General features: G+C 43.1%; 1 protein-coding gene across 2 annotated transcripts in view; it reads left to right on the top strand.

Annotated features, from left to right (window-relative positions):
• Window positions 1–17,123, top strand: part of IGSF22 (immunoglobulin superfamily member 22) — a 61,639-nt gene that overhangs the window by 19,498 nt on the left and 25,018 nt on the right. For both annotated transcript variants that reach the window (XM_083348561.1, XM_083348560.1), the window contains exons 13-19: window positions 1,421–1,723; window positions 2,997–3,170; window positions 6,157–6,285; window positions 7,678–7,974; window positions 9,871–9,959; window positions 13,844–14,036; window positions 15,515–15,814. In XM_083348561.1, coding sequence (XP_083204687.1) covers window positions 1,421–1,723; window positions 2,997–3,170; window positions 6,157–6,285; window positions 7,678–7,974; window positions 9,871–9,959; window positions 13,844–14,036; window positions 15,515–15,814 — 1,485 coding nt within the window. The remainder of the gene's footprint in view (window positions 1–1,420; window positions 1,724–2,996; window positions 3,171–6,156; window positions 6,286–7,677; window positions 7,975–9,870; window positions 9,960–13,843; window positions 14,037–15,514; window positions 15,815–17,123) is intronic.

Below are 17,123 nucleotides of genomic sequence, written 5' to 3'. Positions count from 1 at the left end.
GTGTGATTCTAAAATTAAATTCAGGATTCCGAGGTGACATAGGGTGGAGGTCAAAACAGGCAGACTAGCAGGTTAACTGATGCCAGAATTGAACACCCATCCCTTTTGTACAAGCCTTGATGTCACAGGCACATATAACAGGATAATAGAGTTGAAAGGGACCTTGGAGGTCTTGTAGTCCAAACCCCTGTTCAAGCAGGAGATCCTATACCATTCCAGACAAGTGCCTGACCAGTCTCTTCTTAAAAGCTTTCACTTCTAAAGGCAAGCTCTTCCACTGGTTAATTATTCTCACTGTTAGGAAATTTCTCCTTAGTTCTAGGTTGCTTCTCTCCTTGCTTAATTTCCATCCATTGTTTCTTATCCTGCCTTCTGGTGCTTTGGAAAATAGGTTGACACCCCCACCCACCCCTCTTCTTTGTGGCAGCCCCTCAAATATTGGAACACTTTTATCATGTCACTCCTATTCCTCCTTTTCCCTAGACTAGCCTTAAAGGTAAAGGTAAAGGTTCCCCCGCACATGCGTGCTAGTCGTTTCCAACTCCAGGGGCCGGTGCTCATCTCCGTTTCAAAGCCGAAGAGCCAGCGCTTGTCCAAGGACGTCTCCGTGGTCATGTGGCCGGCATGACTAGACGCCAAAGGCGCACGGAACGCTGTTACCTTCCCACCGTAGTGGTCCCTATTTTTCTACTTGCATTTTTACGTGCTTTCGAACTGCTAGGTTGGCAGAAGCTGGGACGAGTAACAGGCGCTCACTCTGTTACGCGGCACGCGGGATTCGACCCGCCAAACTGCCGACCATCTGAGCGACAAGCTCAGTGTCCTAACCCACTGAGCCACCACATCCCTTTTAGACTAGCCTTACCCAATTCCAAAATCTATTATAAATATAAAAGGGGCACTGCTTCTGCCATCTTGCCTGGAGATACCCCTGCCAGAATGCTCAGGTGCTCTCTATGTAAGGAAGAAATAGGTGATTCTATGCAATTCTTTTTGGAAGTAATGCTGACTGTGTGGCTGCAGTGGCTGAGAATTATAGTTACCGATTACAACGCATTTGAGTGCAATTGTTTGAGGAAAACTGGAATGAATGCACAGTAACCAGAAATAGAAAAGGACCAAGCCCAAAACACAATGACGACTTAATGCTGTAAAATGAATTTTAGAAGGAGAATGTTAGCATATTAAATTCAGAGCAAGTATTAGCAGCAGATTCTGGAGGAGATCAAGTGCTCAAGAACAGGCTCTATCCCAATTTTATACTATTAAGCTCTTTGATGCTCCAATAGGAACTTGCTGATGTGCAATCAAAAGTTTAAAACCGATCTGTGACCAAATAAGGAGTTTAGTTCCAGAACACTAGGCTAAGCTATTCCAATGATCATTTCATTTCATGACCACCGATACCTTTGTGTTTCAGACAAACCGAAACCACCCCAAGGAAAAGTGGAATTCTTGGAGACCTCAGCGAAGTGTATCAAAATGAAATGGAAGGCCCCAAAGGACAATGGGGGCAAGCAAGTGACTCACTTTATCATTGAACGGAAAATAGTTGGGAAAAAATCCTGGATCAAAGTTGGGGAAATTGAAAGCAAGCATACGACGTTTGCCACGGATAAGGTGGAAGAAGGGAAAGCCTACCAGTTCCGAATCCTGGCTGTAAATTCTGAAGGTGCAAGCGAACCACTAGAAACAGATGAAGTTTTTGCTGGGAATCCAATTGGTAAGCATCCATTTGATGCTGAGCCAATCCATTCATAAAGGCTGAATAATGGCATTTGAGGTCCATCCAAAGTTTACTTTAATTGGGGTCATTTATTTATGATTAAGGCCAGGTGAGGATACTCAAAAAGGGATTCAGTGTATACAGTTGTCTTTAATAGTTCAAATCTAAACACCACATTTCTTGAGAAAGAATACTTCTCATGTGCTGGAAGGCTTTTCCTTTCAGTGAATTTTTTTTCCATTCGTTAGAAACTCTTAAACATATTTATAGTGGAATTTGCAATATGCCACTGTCTTTTCCAGCAAGTTTGCAGTCCATAAGTATTTTTCATTTAATTTTACACTTACACCTTGTACTATTAGCCTGAAAATATGTACTTCAGAAAAAGCTGAAATTCCCAACAACAAGATTTACTATGCGCAGTCTTGCGGATATTGGATCAGAAACTAGTTACTTACAGTTCTTATTCTTACTTTTCTTCTGTTTTGTTGTGTCAGAAATAAAACTCTGACTTATTTTTTCCTCTACAGCAAGAATAAAATGCAAGTTTCCTCTTACTAGTAGTTCATCTACCTCTCAATGTTGATATCCCGAAGAAGCTCAGAAACGGATGGTGGCCATGATAGTGTAATCAAAGCTCCATCTTTTTTTTTAAGTGTGACACATGTCAAATTACCCAGATATACTGTATGGTGGGCTTCCCTTCATGAGATACCCTTCTGTCTAGGATGCTTTAATTTGGAGCAGAAGATTGGGGTCAATGGCTCTAATGGTCCTTTCTGGATCTGGGATACTATGATTCTAGGCTGCTACATATAGTTCCTCTACTCTAGGACATTAAGGCTATCTCAGGAGGCATTTCTGGCAGGTTTCTATTGATAAGATTGATAAGATAACCTTTATTGTAATTTTTTACTGTGAGCACAGTGGCACATATTAAAAATGAAATTCTGTTGCCTGCTATCAAAAGAAAGTATATATCTACCCATATACATGCATAATGCACCTATACACATGCTATATACATACATATATATACTTACATCATATATATATATGTGTGTGTGTTTATGTGTGTGTCTGTGTGTGTGTGTCTGTGTGTGTGTGTGTGTGTCTGTGTCTGTGTGTGTCTGTGTGTGTGTCTGTGTGTATCCATTTTAACATATTTGAATGTTGCTTCTCTATCAGGTCTCTGTGTTTAAAACGATATAGAAAAGCAATTAGGAATTATGTGGTCTGCTTCACCATGCTTAAATGTTTTTTTTTTCAGATCCTCCAGGACAAGCGTCTCAACCTCAAGTTACTGATGTTTCCAAAGAGGCTATTACCATTACTTGGAATCCTCCATCTAAAGATGGTGGGTCTCCGATTACAGGTTACATTGTGGAAAGAAGGAAGAAAGGCAGTAACCTTTGGGTCCCTATATCCAAGGAACCAATTCAAGGTCAGCAAATTCCATTGTGTAAGATGAAACCTAGTTTGGTTTAGTGGTTAAGGCATCAGGCTAGAAACAGGGAGACTGTAAGTTCTAGTGCTTTTGGCACAAAGCCAACTGACTTTTGGCCAATCTTTTTTTTTTCAGCCCTAGGAAGGAAACAATAGCAAACCATTTCTGAAATCCTGCCCAGAAAACTACAGGGACTGGTCCAGGCACTTGTCAGGCGTCCAAAACTGACTTCAAGACACAAAAAAAAACCTCTATTGTTTTATTAAGTTAGCTGTCTAAACCTTTCCATATTTACTTTCAAATTACAGTAATAGCATGAAAGTTCATCAAAATTTGTTGTTTTCTTGCAAATGTTTCATTACCTAAACTAGGTGATGTTATCTAGTTTGGGTAATGAAACGTCTGCAAGAAAACAAGGAAGCTTAGAGAGCAGCAAGGATCCTTCATATCAACCCTGAGGTACAAATATTCTCTTTTATGTGTGTTTATGCCCAGCAGGTGGCAGCAACATGTCACAATGTGATACAATTTGATGATAGATTAAATCAAAGGTCCTCAACCCCCTGTCCGTGGACCAGTACTGGGCTGCGGTATGCCAGCAACTGGTCCCCACAAACAAGCAAGCAAAAGATTGGAGACCTCTGGATTAGATGTGTGTGTGAGAGAGAGAGAGAGGGAGGGAAGGAGGGAGGGAGGGAGACCCTCAAATCCATATCAGCTCCAAGCAATCACATATAGACAGTGTCATGGTTCCAAGCTGTCTCCCATATAGCCCTTTAGATCTTTCAAAATGCATGCAATGCTGTTGTAATGGACTTCATTCACCTCACCTCTGATTGTCCTCTTATTACCTTCTGCCTTTCCCCGAATTGTAGAGTTCTTAAAGTCCAGAATATGACTCTGACTGTGACACAGGCATCATTTCATCTTGCATGGGAGAAGGCAAATGTATTTCATTAAGAAAACCACAAGGACAGCCAATAAAAACTGCCAGAGATGGGCCTTGTAAACACAATCTAAATAGAACATGGCAAAGCAAACTCATTCTAGATCACCCAAGGAGTAAGGCAAAGCTGCATAGCCTCTCGTTACTTGTTCCACCTCTCTGCTGAATATACAATATATTGAAGAAAGCTGGGTTGGAAGAAGAGGAGCATGGATTTAAAAATGGGGGAATAAGCATAAATAACCCACTCTGTGCCGATGACACTACTCTGATAGTTAAAAAGGCAAAAAAAAATAATCTATCAGCAATGAAAATCAAGCATCACAGTACGAAACTGTGATGATGATTAAGTGTAAAGACAATAGCAAACAATTTTAAAATTGATAGAATATTAAAGTGGGGAATAGATCTGCTTTATAGGATCAACTATCAAACAGTAAAGGAACTAGCACTCAGGAAATATGATACGGACTAGTACCAGTAGTCCTTGACTTACAACTATTTGCTTAGTGACCATTGTAAATTACAATGGCACTGAAAAAAGGTGATTTATGACCATTTTCACACTTATGATTGCTGCAGCATCCCCCATGGTCACGTGATTTACATTCAGATGCTTGACAGCTGACTCACATTTATGATGGTTGCAGTGTCCTGGAATCACGTGATCCCCTTTTGCAACCTTCGGTCAAGCAAAGCCAGTGGGCAAGTCAGATTCACTTAATAATTGTGTTACTAATTTAACAACTGCTGTGATTCACTTAACAAATATGGCAAAGAAAAGTCGTAAAATTGGGCAGAAGGCACTTAACAAATTTCACACTTACCAACATTAAATTTTGGGCTCAATTGTAAGTTAAGGACTACCTGTACTTTGTAGAGTAGCAATGAAAGCCATGGAAAAGATATTTAGGTGCCAGAATAGGTCTATGCCAGAAAATGTCTCTATTTGCAAAGATCAGAAAAGTGCAGGAAATTATTTTCCCTATGATGATATGTGAAAGTAGAAGCTGGACTTTGCAGAAGTTCAATATAGAAACTATTGTGATGATAGCCAGGAAAATAAAAAAAATGCATTATAAAATAATTCTCAATTGAGGACACAAATAATATGTTCAAAATATGATAAACACCTACTTTCTCTTGGATGGACATGTGTAAAAGCAAAGAGATATTGGACAAAAATACATACTTGGCTAGAAAAGATGTCGGGGAAACATGTTGGTTTTAAACTTGAACTTTATTTATTAGGTATAATGCCAGGAAAGCTTGATTAAACAAAATGTATATTTGATTTTGCATGTGACAACAGCAGCAAGAATTATATTCGCACAATATTGGAGATATGAAGAAATACCATCAGAGGAAGAAATAATAAAAAAAATACTAGACTGTGCAGAAATGGACAGACTTACTCTGAGGTTGAAAGAAAAAGAAAAAACATAATATTTTCAAACTCGGGACTTATTTTATCAATGGTTAGACAAATGTACTGGGGATTAGGAATTTAATTTGTATTAGTGAACGATAAACTCAGGCAACACGTTTGCGGAATAAGTACAGTTGAATTGTATTAAAAAAATCAATAAAAACCTATAACACAGAGTTTTTAAAAAAGGAAGTCTATAATGCTGAGAAAGGTGAAAAGAAGAAGGAGAAGAAGATGACCAAAGTGAATAGGTTTACTTACAGCAGAAATGGGTGCGCTGTTGAAGACTTGGGAGTCTTCCAATAGTGAAGATTCCAAGGCTTGGAGTCTTCCAACTGAGGGAGAGATCTATTTTTGTGGTCACTAAAAGCTGATGGTACATAATCTATATCTATATCTCTCTATCATCTGTCTATCTAGCTATCTAACTAGCTATCTCTATCATCATCATCACCTATCATCCATCTATATTTGTATATAGATACTACTTTGTTATGACTAGGTTTTAAGTGAGATGTTTATTTGAATATATTTTTTCTTACTCAGAATCCATTATATCATTTATTTTGAAAGCTAACTTCTTTCAAAAATGTGGTTTTTATTGCCAGATACTAAGTGCAAAGTGGATGGTTTACTGGAAGGTGCAGAATATGAGTTCCATGTCATAGCAGTGAACCGAGCAGGGCCTGGCCTTCCCAGCAGTGCTTCCAGCTCAGTGGTGGCAAGAGATCCCATCAGTATGGTTCTACTTTTCATTTATTTCTAGTGTCCCATACGTATATGTATGGTGTATGGTGTATGGTGTATGGTGTATAGTGTGTGTGTGTGTGTGTGTGTTGTGCCTCTGTGTGTGTGCGATTCAATTTATGGAGTTCATTATACAAGCAGAACATAGTGGGATAATCAGGGAACTTGATTGTGGCAGCTTGTGTTTCTTGCTACTGCTTGCTTCATTTCCATTTTGTAATGCCACAATCATTTAAATTTCAGCATGTGACAAGGTGATCCTCTTTCAAATAATACTGAGTTGACCTAATTAATGGTGGGGTTGGCCCAATTATACAGCAACACCTATTAATCAATCTTTATTACAGTTATTGCAACACCTATTTATTGCAAATCTATGATCTTGTGGTAATAACAAACTAACAATACAAGCAAAGTGATGGCAAAATGATTCCAGGCTCCTGAAATAAATACTTCTTAAAGCATTTTACCTGACCTCTGACAGATTGTCCAAGCTCTGACTAACGGTGCTAAAATCATTCTGTCCCCTTATGATAGCTATTGTGCTGGTTTAAGGCACAGAACAAGACTGAGTTATCCAGCTATTGTTAAAATAGCCGTCATTCATCACTACAGTCTGCAGGTTGGGATTGTGGGTTACTGTAGTTCAACAACACCTGGTGGGCCATTGGAAATGAAGATTGGAACATGACACAAGAGGTACAGGGTATTTGATTATCAGCTAAACTAAAAGGTAAATATTAAAGTTCTGGTGGTGATTTCGCAGAACACTACGTGTTTCATGCCAGCTTCCCAAAATTCCCTGCTAGGGAGAACCTGCAAATACTAGCATCTAGGGGTAGTTTTTCCATTTTGGAAATTTCCAGGAGCTGAGAGATCCCTGCCACCTGCTAAAATGTACCAATTTTCCCATGGAGTCTGACTGCTTGAAAGAATGTCTACTGGTATGGCAAAATTGGCATCTGTTCTACATTTCCACCTAAGAATGAGGAAGTAGGCCATCGCTGATTTATAAGCCATTTTTGGCTTCTTTTCCATTTGTTTTTTCAAAATAATGAAGTAGTTTTCAGATTCATAGAGCTTTATTTGTGTGGGATAATCCTGAATTTCTGTCTGATACTATATTTTGTTTAACATACCAAGTCAAAAATATGTACACTATATGAACTGGCCCAGAGGCTAACATATCTCAGTAAGTTTTAGCTATAAATTATTACCAATTCTTCACACACAAAATGTCTCAGACCAGATGGCGCTCATGAATTTGAGAGGCAGGAACACTACCTACTCTACTAAATCGAAAAGCTTGAATGGTCTATCAGTTCAAATAAAATGTTTCTTTCAATAACTTACAACTTTACTCATGTTTACTATTGATCCAGAGCCTCCTGGGCTGGTGAAGGGATTGCACGTGGCTGATTCTTCCCAATCCAGCATTTCCTTGGCATGGCAAGAACCTGATGAGGGTGATCCACCTTCGGGATACATACTGGAGATGCGAGCTGAGGACACCAAGGAATGGTCCAAGTGCAGCAAGATCCCAATTTCTGGCAATTGTTACACAGTGGGAGGTCTGCAGGAGAAGCAGAAGTATTTCTTCCGCATCCGAGCTGTCAATGAAGCTGGAGTCGGAGAACCGATTGAGCTGAAAGAAGGTGTTCTGGCCATGCCCCCTCCAGGTACGACTTACCCAATCTGGCCTTCGTGCGATCATGCCTTGACTGCTGGTAGGTTAACTCTTTTGCAGGAAGTGAGGGATACCGATTTTGAAACAGAAGGTAATACAGCAAATGAATGGCTAACCCCCAGAAAATCCAGAAAACATTCTATCAACAAATCTAAGAGATTGGACAACCACTTGTCTGAAATGGTATAGGGTAGTGATGGCAAACCTTTTAGAGACCGAGTGCCCAAAACTTGCCCCCGCCCGCCCGCAGGTCCACCCACCACCTCCACGGCCCACAGCAACAGATCGCTATGGTGGCCCAGCAGTGCCATGGTGGCCACGCCCTCTGCCCCGCATCATCAATGCATGATGGGGCACGAGGGTGGAGTCTTGTTAAAGTCTGCCCAGCTGCTATGTCCTTGGCTGTGCTGTTCCACGTGAACCACACCCAGGCACGACTCTCCCTGGGGGGCTGCTGGTGAGGAGGGGGCCATGGGGAGAGGCAGGCCTGGGGCAACGGCACCCATGCCCACAAAGAGGGCTCTGAGTGCAGCCTCCGGCACGCGTGCCATAGGTTCACCACCACTGGCATAGGGTCTCCTGCTTGAGCAGAGGGTTGGACTAGAACAACTCCAAGGTCCCTTCCAGCTCTGTTATTCTATTCATTTTTTTCCTTTTTATAATAATAATAATAATAATAATAATAATAATAATAATAATAATAATAATAATAATAATTATTATTATTATTATTATTATTATTATTATTATTATTATTATTATTATTATTATTATTATTATTATTATTATTATTATTATTATTTCAGACAAATGGCTGTCCAGTCTCTTCTTAAAAACTTCCAGTGTTGGAGCATTCACCGCCTCTGGAGGCAGGTTGTTCCACTGGTTAATTGTTCTAACTGTCAGGAAGTTTCTCCTTAGTTCTAGGTTGCTTCTCTCCTTGACTAGTTTCCATTATGTTAGGTTCACCCAAATAAATGATGTTCCAAATCGTAAAGAAGCAGTCCTATGTTTTTATCAATAAGATAATAGTCTTTATCAGTAAGAAACATTGCTCATTGTTTCTTCCCTCTCTCAAAGTTGTTCCTTTTTCTCAGACCCAGATTGTTGGGGCCAATTAAGCTGACTTTGTAATAATGCCGCTTGGTGTGTGTGTGTGTGTGTGTGTGTGTGTGTGTGTGTGTGTGTGTGTGTGAAAGCCCCAATAAGCAGGCATATACATAGAATGAAGGCTACTGCTAAGCTTGTAAGCCGCCCTGAGTCTTCGGAGAAGGGCGGGATATAAATGGAATTAAAAAAAAGAAAGAAAATCAGCTAGGTATATTTTTGCCTCTCCCTAAAGGAAGGACATTTCTATCTTGTCAAACAAGCACATTCTAATTAAATTCAGGATAGGCCATGAAGTGGTAAAAAAGATAGTGGAAAATACTTATGCACCTGCAACTTCATTTAGTTTGCCCCTTAGCTACCTGTGATGCATTGCCGATCAGTTGTCATAACCCTTGAATGTATAGTCTAAAAATTCTTCCCGAATTAATTTGACAACTCTGCTGTTGGAATCGAAGGAATATAATAGGTAGTAGCAGTACAAATAGATCCTACTGTTTACTCAGGCATCTTTTTGATGAACATCTCACTGGCAGGCTATTTGCTGTGCATACAAAAAGTTCTAAAGTTTACCCACAAGACCAAACTTCTAGCCAATTACTGGCAGTACTGCCTTAAATGAGTGAGTAATTTGATTCAGGATTTCTAATGTTCCATATTGCGCTCTCTCTCTCTCTCTCTCTCTCCCTCCCTCCCTCCCTCCCTCCCTCCCTCCCTCCCTCCCTCCTCCTCCTCTCTCTCTCTCTCTCTTTCTCTCTCTCCCCTCTGATATGTTATGCAGCTGCTCCAAAGTTTGATCTGACTGTCAGACTGAAGAATCATATGGTGGTTCGTGCTGGGACTGCCCTCTGTATTCACACTTCCTTTACTGTAAGTTGTCTTTTTTCATCTGGAATATTACATTTAAAAATGTTGCATATCCATATCTTTGGAAATTAGTCAAATTGAGACTAGTGAGACTTTGAGCATAAGGATCTGGAATGTTGGTATTGCAAATAATTTACTTGCAAAAGAGCCAGGATTCAATTTCTGGCATCTCTGGTTAGAAGCAATCCTTTTTTATTGATTGCCTCATTTAGAAACCATTTGCAATTAGAGTAGTGATGAAAATTAGGTTTGTGACCAATCCTCCCATTTACGACCTTTGAAGGCCTGTAAAGCAAGGGGAAGCTGAAGTAAGAACATAAGCACAGTCACAGTTTCACTTAGTGACCACTTTACTTAATGACCAAGTTGCTGGTCCCAACTGTAGTTGCTAAATGAAAACTATCTGTAGTAGAAAATGATGGGAGGGGATATTTGAAGATATTTGGCCTGAGACTCCCAACTGCCATTGTCAGATAAAGGTAACTTATATAGATACAGGATATAGATATATTCTATCCATACATCTATTTTCTATATAGATAACTATATATAACTATATATGGATTTGGGTTTTAAATTTTTTTTTCACTATATTACTTTATTGTATTCTTACTTTATTGCTCTGTACACCGCCCTGAGTCCTCTGGGAGAAGGGCGGTATATAAAACAAATAAATAAATAAATAAATAAATAAATAAACTATATATCTATATATACATCTACATCTGTATCTCTATCGTATATCTGACTGTACAGTGGCTCAATGGTTAAAGATGCTGAGCTTGTCAACTGGAAAGCTGACAGCCCGGGTTTGAGACCCAAGCATCGCATGATGGCGGGAGCTCCCATCCTCGCCCCAGCTCCTGCCCATCTAGCGGTTCGAAAGCATGCAAATGCAAGTAGATAAATAGGTACCACTTTGGGGGGAAGGTAACACAGTTCCATATATTCATGCTGGCCACATGATGACGGAAGCACCACTCAGACAATAAAGGCTTTCATGGCTGAGAATCAGAGATGAGCACCAGCCTCTTCAGTTGGTCATGACCGGATAGGAGAAAATTTTTAAGATATATCTATGTATACTATAGACGCAGAGGTGTCAAACGGCCCCTGGGCCGGATGCGTCATGCGGAAGCCAGGCCCAACCCATTGCCGGCAGTGGCAAAATCATCCCAATACGTTGCGCGATGTGACATGATGTCACGAGTTTGACATGTCTGCTATAGACATATAGAAACCAGTTTGATGTAGTAATTAAGGCAGAGCTCCCCCAACCTTTCTGGGTTGGCGGCCTGGAGGGAAAGGGAGGAGCAGGGAACTGTGTGTGCCTGTGTGTGTGTGCATGAGCCAAAGGGCACACACAGAGTGGTGGCGCTAGTGCCCGTGTGCATGTGCAAGTGGGCCGTGCACGCCCATGATGGTGCTGACATTGGTGCTGGTGCCCACGCGCATGTGCAAGCAGGCTGCTAGCGCCGAGACACTGGCGGTGGTGCTAGTGCCCCCTGTGCATGCACAAACGGGGCTGCTAGTGCCTGTGTGGTGGCGCTAACACAAGTGGGAGGGCATGCACACATGCGCACCCTTGCCAGCCATTCCCATGGCCCAGTGGCCAACAAACCAGGGCCCGGAAGCAGGCTGTGGCCCACAGGTTGGAGACCGCTGAATTAAGGCACCAGGCTAGAAAGTGGGAGCTTCTAAAAGGAGATCAAGCTGGCCACTTCCAAGCTGGAAGAAAATGTTAAAAACTGGATTAATTTAGAAATTTTTTCTTAAGTTTCTGTATGATGACATCTAGTTCTCATTGCTCTCATTTTTTTCCTTTATATTCTGTTTCTTACGTTTTTGTTTTGTGATTTTGTGTGGCTATTGTTACTGTTACTGGGACTGATTTTAAGTTTACTGCAAAGGTTTTCATTCTTGTTTTAAACAGCATGCTGTTTAACTGTAGTTTCCAGTTAAAAGTAAAAATCTCAGATATGTGTGATGTAAAGTATAATTTCCGAGGTTGACAGATCATAAATGAAATCTATTCAGGCCAGGGAAAAAAAGCTTGTTAAGAAGAGGTGGCAGCTTGAATATGTATAACTATTTTAACGGGGAAGCTACTGTATACATATTCAAGCCGTGGCTTTTCATACTCCTAATCTGTATCCCAATGCCAATTGGGATATTGGACTAATTAGAGTTTTACGAACCCTGTAATTGCTGCTCAAAGCTACACCAGGAGACTTCATTGTTGGATCAGGCCAAGCATTCCACTATAGGGATTCCTTACTCTTTCCCAATTTTAGCCTGAATGATTTTTATGACTTAGGAGTCCTTGTTACTCTGCTGCTGCTACTTGTTTCACAGAGTAATTGACTGGATGTAAGGATGCAACAATTGCTCCAGGTGGTCCTTTAATCACAAGAGCTTCAAAGAGCCTACTTGGTGGTTACGGGTGATAGGCCTCAGCCGAGAGAATTCCTTGAAAACAGGACTGAAGCACCAGTAGCTTTTAAGTTCTTTGTAGAAATTATTTCCAAGCAAGCAATATCAACCTCTGAGAAAAATTACCGTATATACTTGAGTATAAGCCGAATTTTTCAGCCCACTTTTTGGGCTGAAAAATTCCACTTCGGCTTATACTCCAGTCAACAAAAAAAACTTACCGAGGACTTGTGCGCGGCCGAGGCTTTTGTGCTTCCGGGATCGCGCGCACCTCTCCCAAGCCACCGCCGTCCGGAGACCTGCCGAAGTTTGGGGAGGTTTGGGGAGGTGCGCGCGCACCTCCCCAAACCTCCCCAAACGTCGGCAGGTCTCCAGACCTCCGCGCCCTGCCTGCCTGCTTCTTTCCGCTGCAGAAAGAAGCAGGCAGGCAGGGCGCGGAGGTCCGAAGACCTGCCGACGTTTGGGGAGGTTTGGGGAGGTGCGCGCGCACCTCCCCAAACCTCCCCAAACTTCGGCAGGTCTCCGGACGGCGGCGGCTTGGGAGAGGTGCGCGCGATCCTGGAAGCACCGAAGCCTCGGCCGCGCGCAAGTCCTCGGTAAGCTCCGGGCGGTCACTTGCTTTGCGTCTCCTGAGGGAAGGGGGGGCGACTGGAGCGGGCGTGTTTCCTCACCTGCTGGGCGCCGCGATTTGCCCGGGGAATGCGCAGGCCCCGAATGGCAGCGTGGAGCGAGGAAGCGGACAGCCAGGGCTTCCCCGAGAGCCGCGGCCACACAGGGTATTCCTGTGTATTCAGGCTTGCGAAATGGCGGATCGAGCCTCTGCTGGTGGCAGAGGCTTGCAGAGCGCGGATCCAGCCTCCGCCAGCGGCGGAGGCTTGCAGAACGGCGGATCGGCTTATACTCGAGTCAATAACTTTTTCCAGGTTTTGGGGGTGAAATTGGGGGTCTCGGCTTATACTCGAGTCGGCTTATACTCAAGTATATACGGTATTTGTTTTTCTCTGACAATATGTTGGATGAAGAGGGGCAGGGGGAGGATTAGGAAATGGATATAAAATCAATCAGAGGAGGAGGAGGAAGTAGTAGTAGTAGTAGTAGTAGTAGTAGTAGTAGTAGCCCATTTATTTGATGACTTTGCTTCTATCTGCCCTGATTGTTCAGCCTCCTCACACAGTTCCCCTCCTGAAGGAATACTTCCATATGTCAAAGTTTCAGTATCCTGTAGGATGCATTTTTTTATTAAGCAACCCACAATATGGAAATAGCATGATCCAGAGAATCTCCTGCTCATCTTGTTCTCCTACTTTTCCTGGGCTCTGTCTCCCTCCTTTTAGAGAGCAGAATTCCAAATAGAGAAAATGTTTGATTAAGAGACTAGGCAAAAAAGCCCCAAAACACCCAAGCATGAGAAGGTCCCTCTCCTGCTTCCTTTGAACCTGATTTGTCTCCAACAGGCCTCTCCTCCTCCCAACGTTGTGTGGCAAAAAGATGGGGCTCCCACAAAGGGGAGAGAGAGCATTACGAAAGGCAAGCATCACTCCCAGTTCCTCATCCACAGCACCAAACGCTATGATTCTGGACTCTATCGGATCGTTCTGAGTAATGACTATGGGGAGGCCCACTATGACATCCATGTCCGAGTGACAGGTAAAGGATCAGAAGGAGGGATAAGCGGGAAGGTGTGCCCCATCTGTTGATTTAGCCAGGGGGCACTGTCCATCCTGAAGAAGTAGGGAAATAGACTCAGGCATTCTCTCCCCACCCACCCATTCCCCCCAAAAAGAAACCCCTATGAAATTGTTTGTATGTACACTGAGAGCTTTGCACCAAAGACAAATTCCTTGTGTGTCCAATCACACTTGGCAATAAAGAGTTATCCTATCCTATCCTAGAGGGACGCAGTGGCTCAGTGGGTTAGGACGCTGAGCTTGTCAATCAGAAAGTCGGCAATTTGGCGGGTCGAATGCCGAGTGCCGCATAACAGAGTGAGCGCCTGTTACTCGTCCCAGCTCCTGCCAACCTAGCAGTTCAAAAGCACGTAAAAATGCAAGTAGAAAAATAGGGACCACTACGGTGGGAAGGTAACAGCGTTCCGTGTGCCTTTGGCGTCTAGTCATGCCAGCCACATGACCATGGAAATGTCCTCGGACAAGCGCTGGCTCTTCGGCTTTGAAACGGAGATGAGCACCGGCCCCTAGAGTTGGAAATGACTAGCACGCATGTGCGGGGGAACCTTTACCTTTTATCCTATCCTAGGCAAACAAAATAGTATTGCAGACCAATGTTCACCAGAGGTTGCCTCTGAGAACATCTCAGCCCAGGAATTTATTAGATCCAAGCTTAAAAGTCCTTCTAAGCACAAACACCCACTCTTTCAAGAACCACAGTTTGGGATGAGAGCAGGGAATGTTTCATTTTGGGATGAGACAAATTCAAAGGGAAGCAACCTGGAAGTAAGGAGAAACTTCCTAACAGTGAGAACAATTAACCAGTGGAACAGTTTCCCTTCAGAAGTTGTGGGTACTTCATCAGTGTGTGTGTGTAGGGGGGGGGGTTAAGAAGAGACTGGACAGCCACTTGTCTCAAATTGTATTGGGTCTCCTGCTTGAGCAGGGGGTTGGACTAGAAGACCTCCAAGGTCCCTTCCAGCTCTATTCTGATTGGCTGAAAGAATGGCTAGATGCTAATGATTAAGCAATAATCCAAGACATATTATTTTAGTTTTTTAACCAGTCTTTTTCAGCTCTAGCTCACTTTATACTCTTACGATTCTTATGAGCTAATGCTGAGGTCTACATTTCTGCTGATGAACCGTGGACCAACAATATAAAACACCCATAATGTCAGCCAATCGGGGAAGGGCAGTATACATTACAATTCTTGTTTTGGACAATTTGCCTCTCTTTATAAATTAATATCTCAAAGCCAGGTCATCAAACCTATATTTTTTTGGGGGAAAAAGGATTTCATGTGGTAAGCTGCCCAGAGTCACCTCACAATGATACAGGTGGCAAACAAATTCAGTAAATAAAAAAAAGTCATATAGTTATTGCCAGAAAAGGGACTGATGGATGACTTAGAAAGAGGAAAGAAGCTCTGGTTCACCTTTTGTATTTCTATCTCAGACTTCCCAAGGCCACCTACTAACCTGAACCTCTACGAAGAAGTGCCAAACACGGTAACACTGAAGTGGGACCATTCTCCAGATGTGAAGGAGGATGACAATGCCCATTATGTCATTCTAAAGCGTGACACCAGCACTGCCACTTGGTTCACTGCAGAAGAAAGAGTGTACAGTAACAAGTACACTGTTACTGGTCTGCTTCCTGGCAGGAAATATTTCTTCCGGGTACTTGCCCGCAATGATATTGGTGACAGTGATCCTTTGGATTCAAAAGACTCCTGGCATATCAATAAAGATATAGGTAAGTAGGGAGGTCTCTATACTATAGCGATACTGAGAGCAAAAGATTTTTGGGGTGTTGGGGGTGGGGTGGTCAGTGGCATAGCGTGGGGGGTGCAGGGGGGGCCAGCCGCATCGGGCGCAACATCTGGGGGGGCGCGCTCGCACTGAGCTGCTCAGGGAACCCCAAGGGCTGCACAGAGTTGGCTTGGCTCCGCTCTCGAGCTGCTCTTTCTTGCAAAGCGAAATGAGTCCGGCAGGTGAGATGGGCGGCCAGATAAACTGAATAAAATAAATAGAAGCGGCCAACTCTCCGCCCAGGCTCAGGCCAACCGCAAGCGTCCCGCAGGCGCCCTGGCAGGTTTGGCCGAGCGAAGACGGACCCGCTGGCCGGCCGGCCTAGCTTCATGCGCATGCGTGGCTTTATTTAGCGGGGCTCACGTGCGAGCTTGAATGCAGCGGCTCTTGCAGGTCGGAGCCCCGCCCAGCCGCCCTCGAGAGGGACCCGGAAGCATCCCGCATGCGCGCGACTCTTCTTGGAAAGTCTACGCCGCTGCGGGGCGCGTCTTTTCAGCAGTGCTGTGACGTCACCGCCCGCCCGCCCCTCTATTTCCGCTTCCGGTTGCCTTGCCCCGGGTGCTGACAACCCACGCTACGCCACTGGGGGTGGTGATGTGTTTCAATGGATCTCACTGCGTTTGGCATTTTTAACATGGATTCCCTGCAAGTGGAAAGGGAAGGACCTGTTGGGTAGCTGACAATAGCAATATTACTGTTGTATGCTGCTGGTTTGAGACAATAGTTTGTTTGGTTTGTTACAGATGAAGCTACTATGACTGAATAATCATTTTCTCAAATCATTTTCTCAAATCATTTTCTCAAATCATTTTCTCAAATCATTTTCTCAAGCTGGGTAGATGCAAGGAAAAAAGAGAATACTTTGGCTTCTTCTTTCAGACAGGGATATTTCAGCCAAATTTTCACCAGCCGGGCCTACATTTCTGACAAAGGAGCTGAGGGATCTGTAGGAATAACCACTCTTTCACTGTGCAGTCTGCAGTCTCCCAGGTTTTTCACACTTCAGTTAAATCTGGAAGGAAAGCCGTATCCAAATATGGCTTTTAGATTAGAAAGTATGATAGAAACTGCAATGCTATTTTTTTTCCCAAGCAACAACAAAGTTACTGGGCAAAAATAACACCAAGGAGCCTTGGTGGCGCAGTGGGCTAATGCCTCCTTAAGTAACACCAGCTGCCTGCAATTAGTGCAGGTTCGCATCCCACCAGGCTCAAGGTTGACTCAGCCTTCCATCCTTCCGAGGTAGGTAAAAT

The sequence above is a fragment of the Vipera ursinii genome (genome assembly GCF_947247035.1).
Source record: "Vipera ursinii genome assembly, chromosome: 1".
NCBI classification, from domain to species: Eukaryota; Metazoa; Chordata; class Lepidosauria; order Squamata; family Viperidae; genus Vipera; species Vipera ursinii.
The sequence above is the reverse complement of the archived record's forward strand: the minus strand, read 5'-3'. Positions and strand labels throughout refer to the sequence as shown.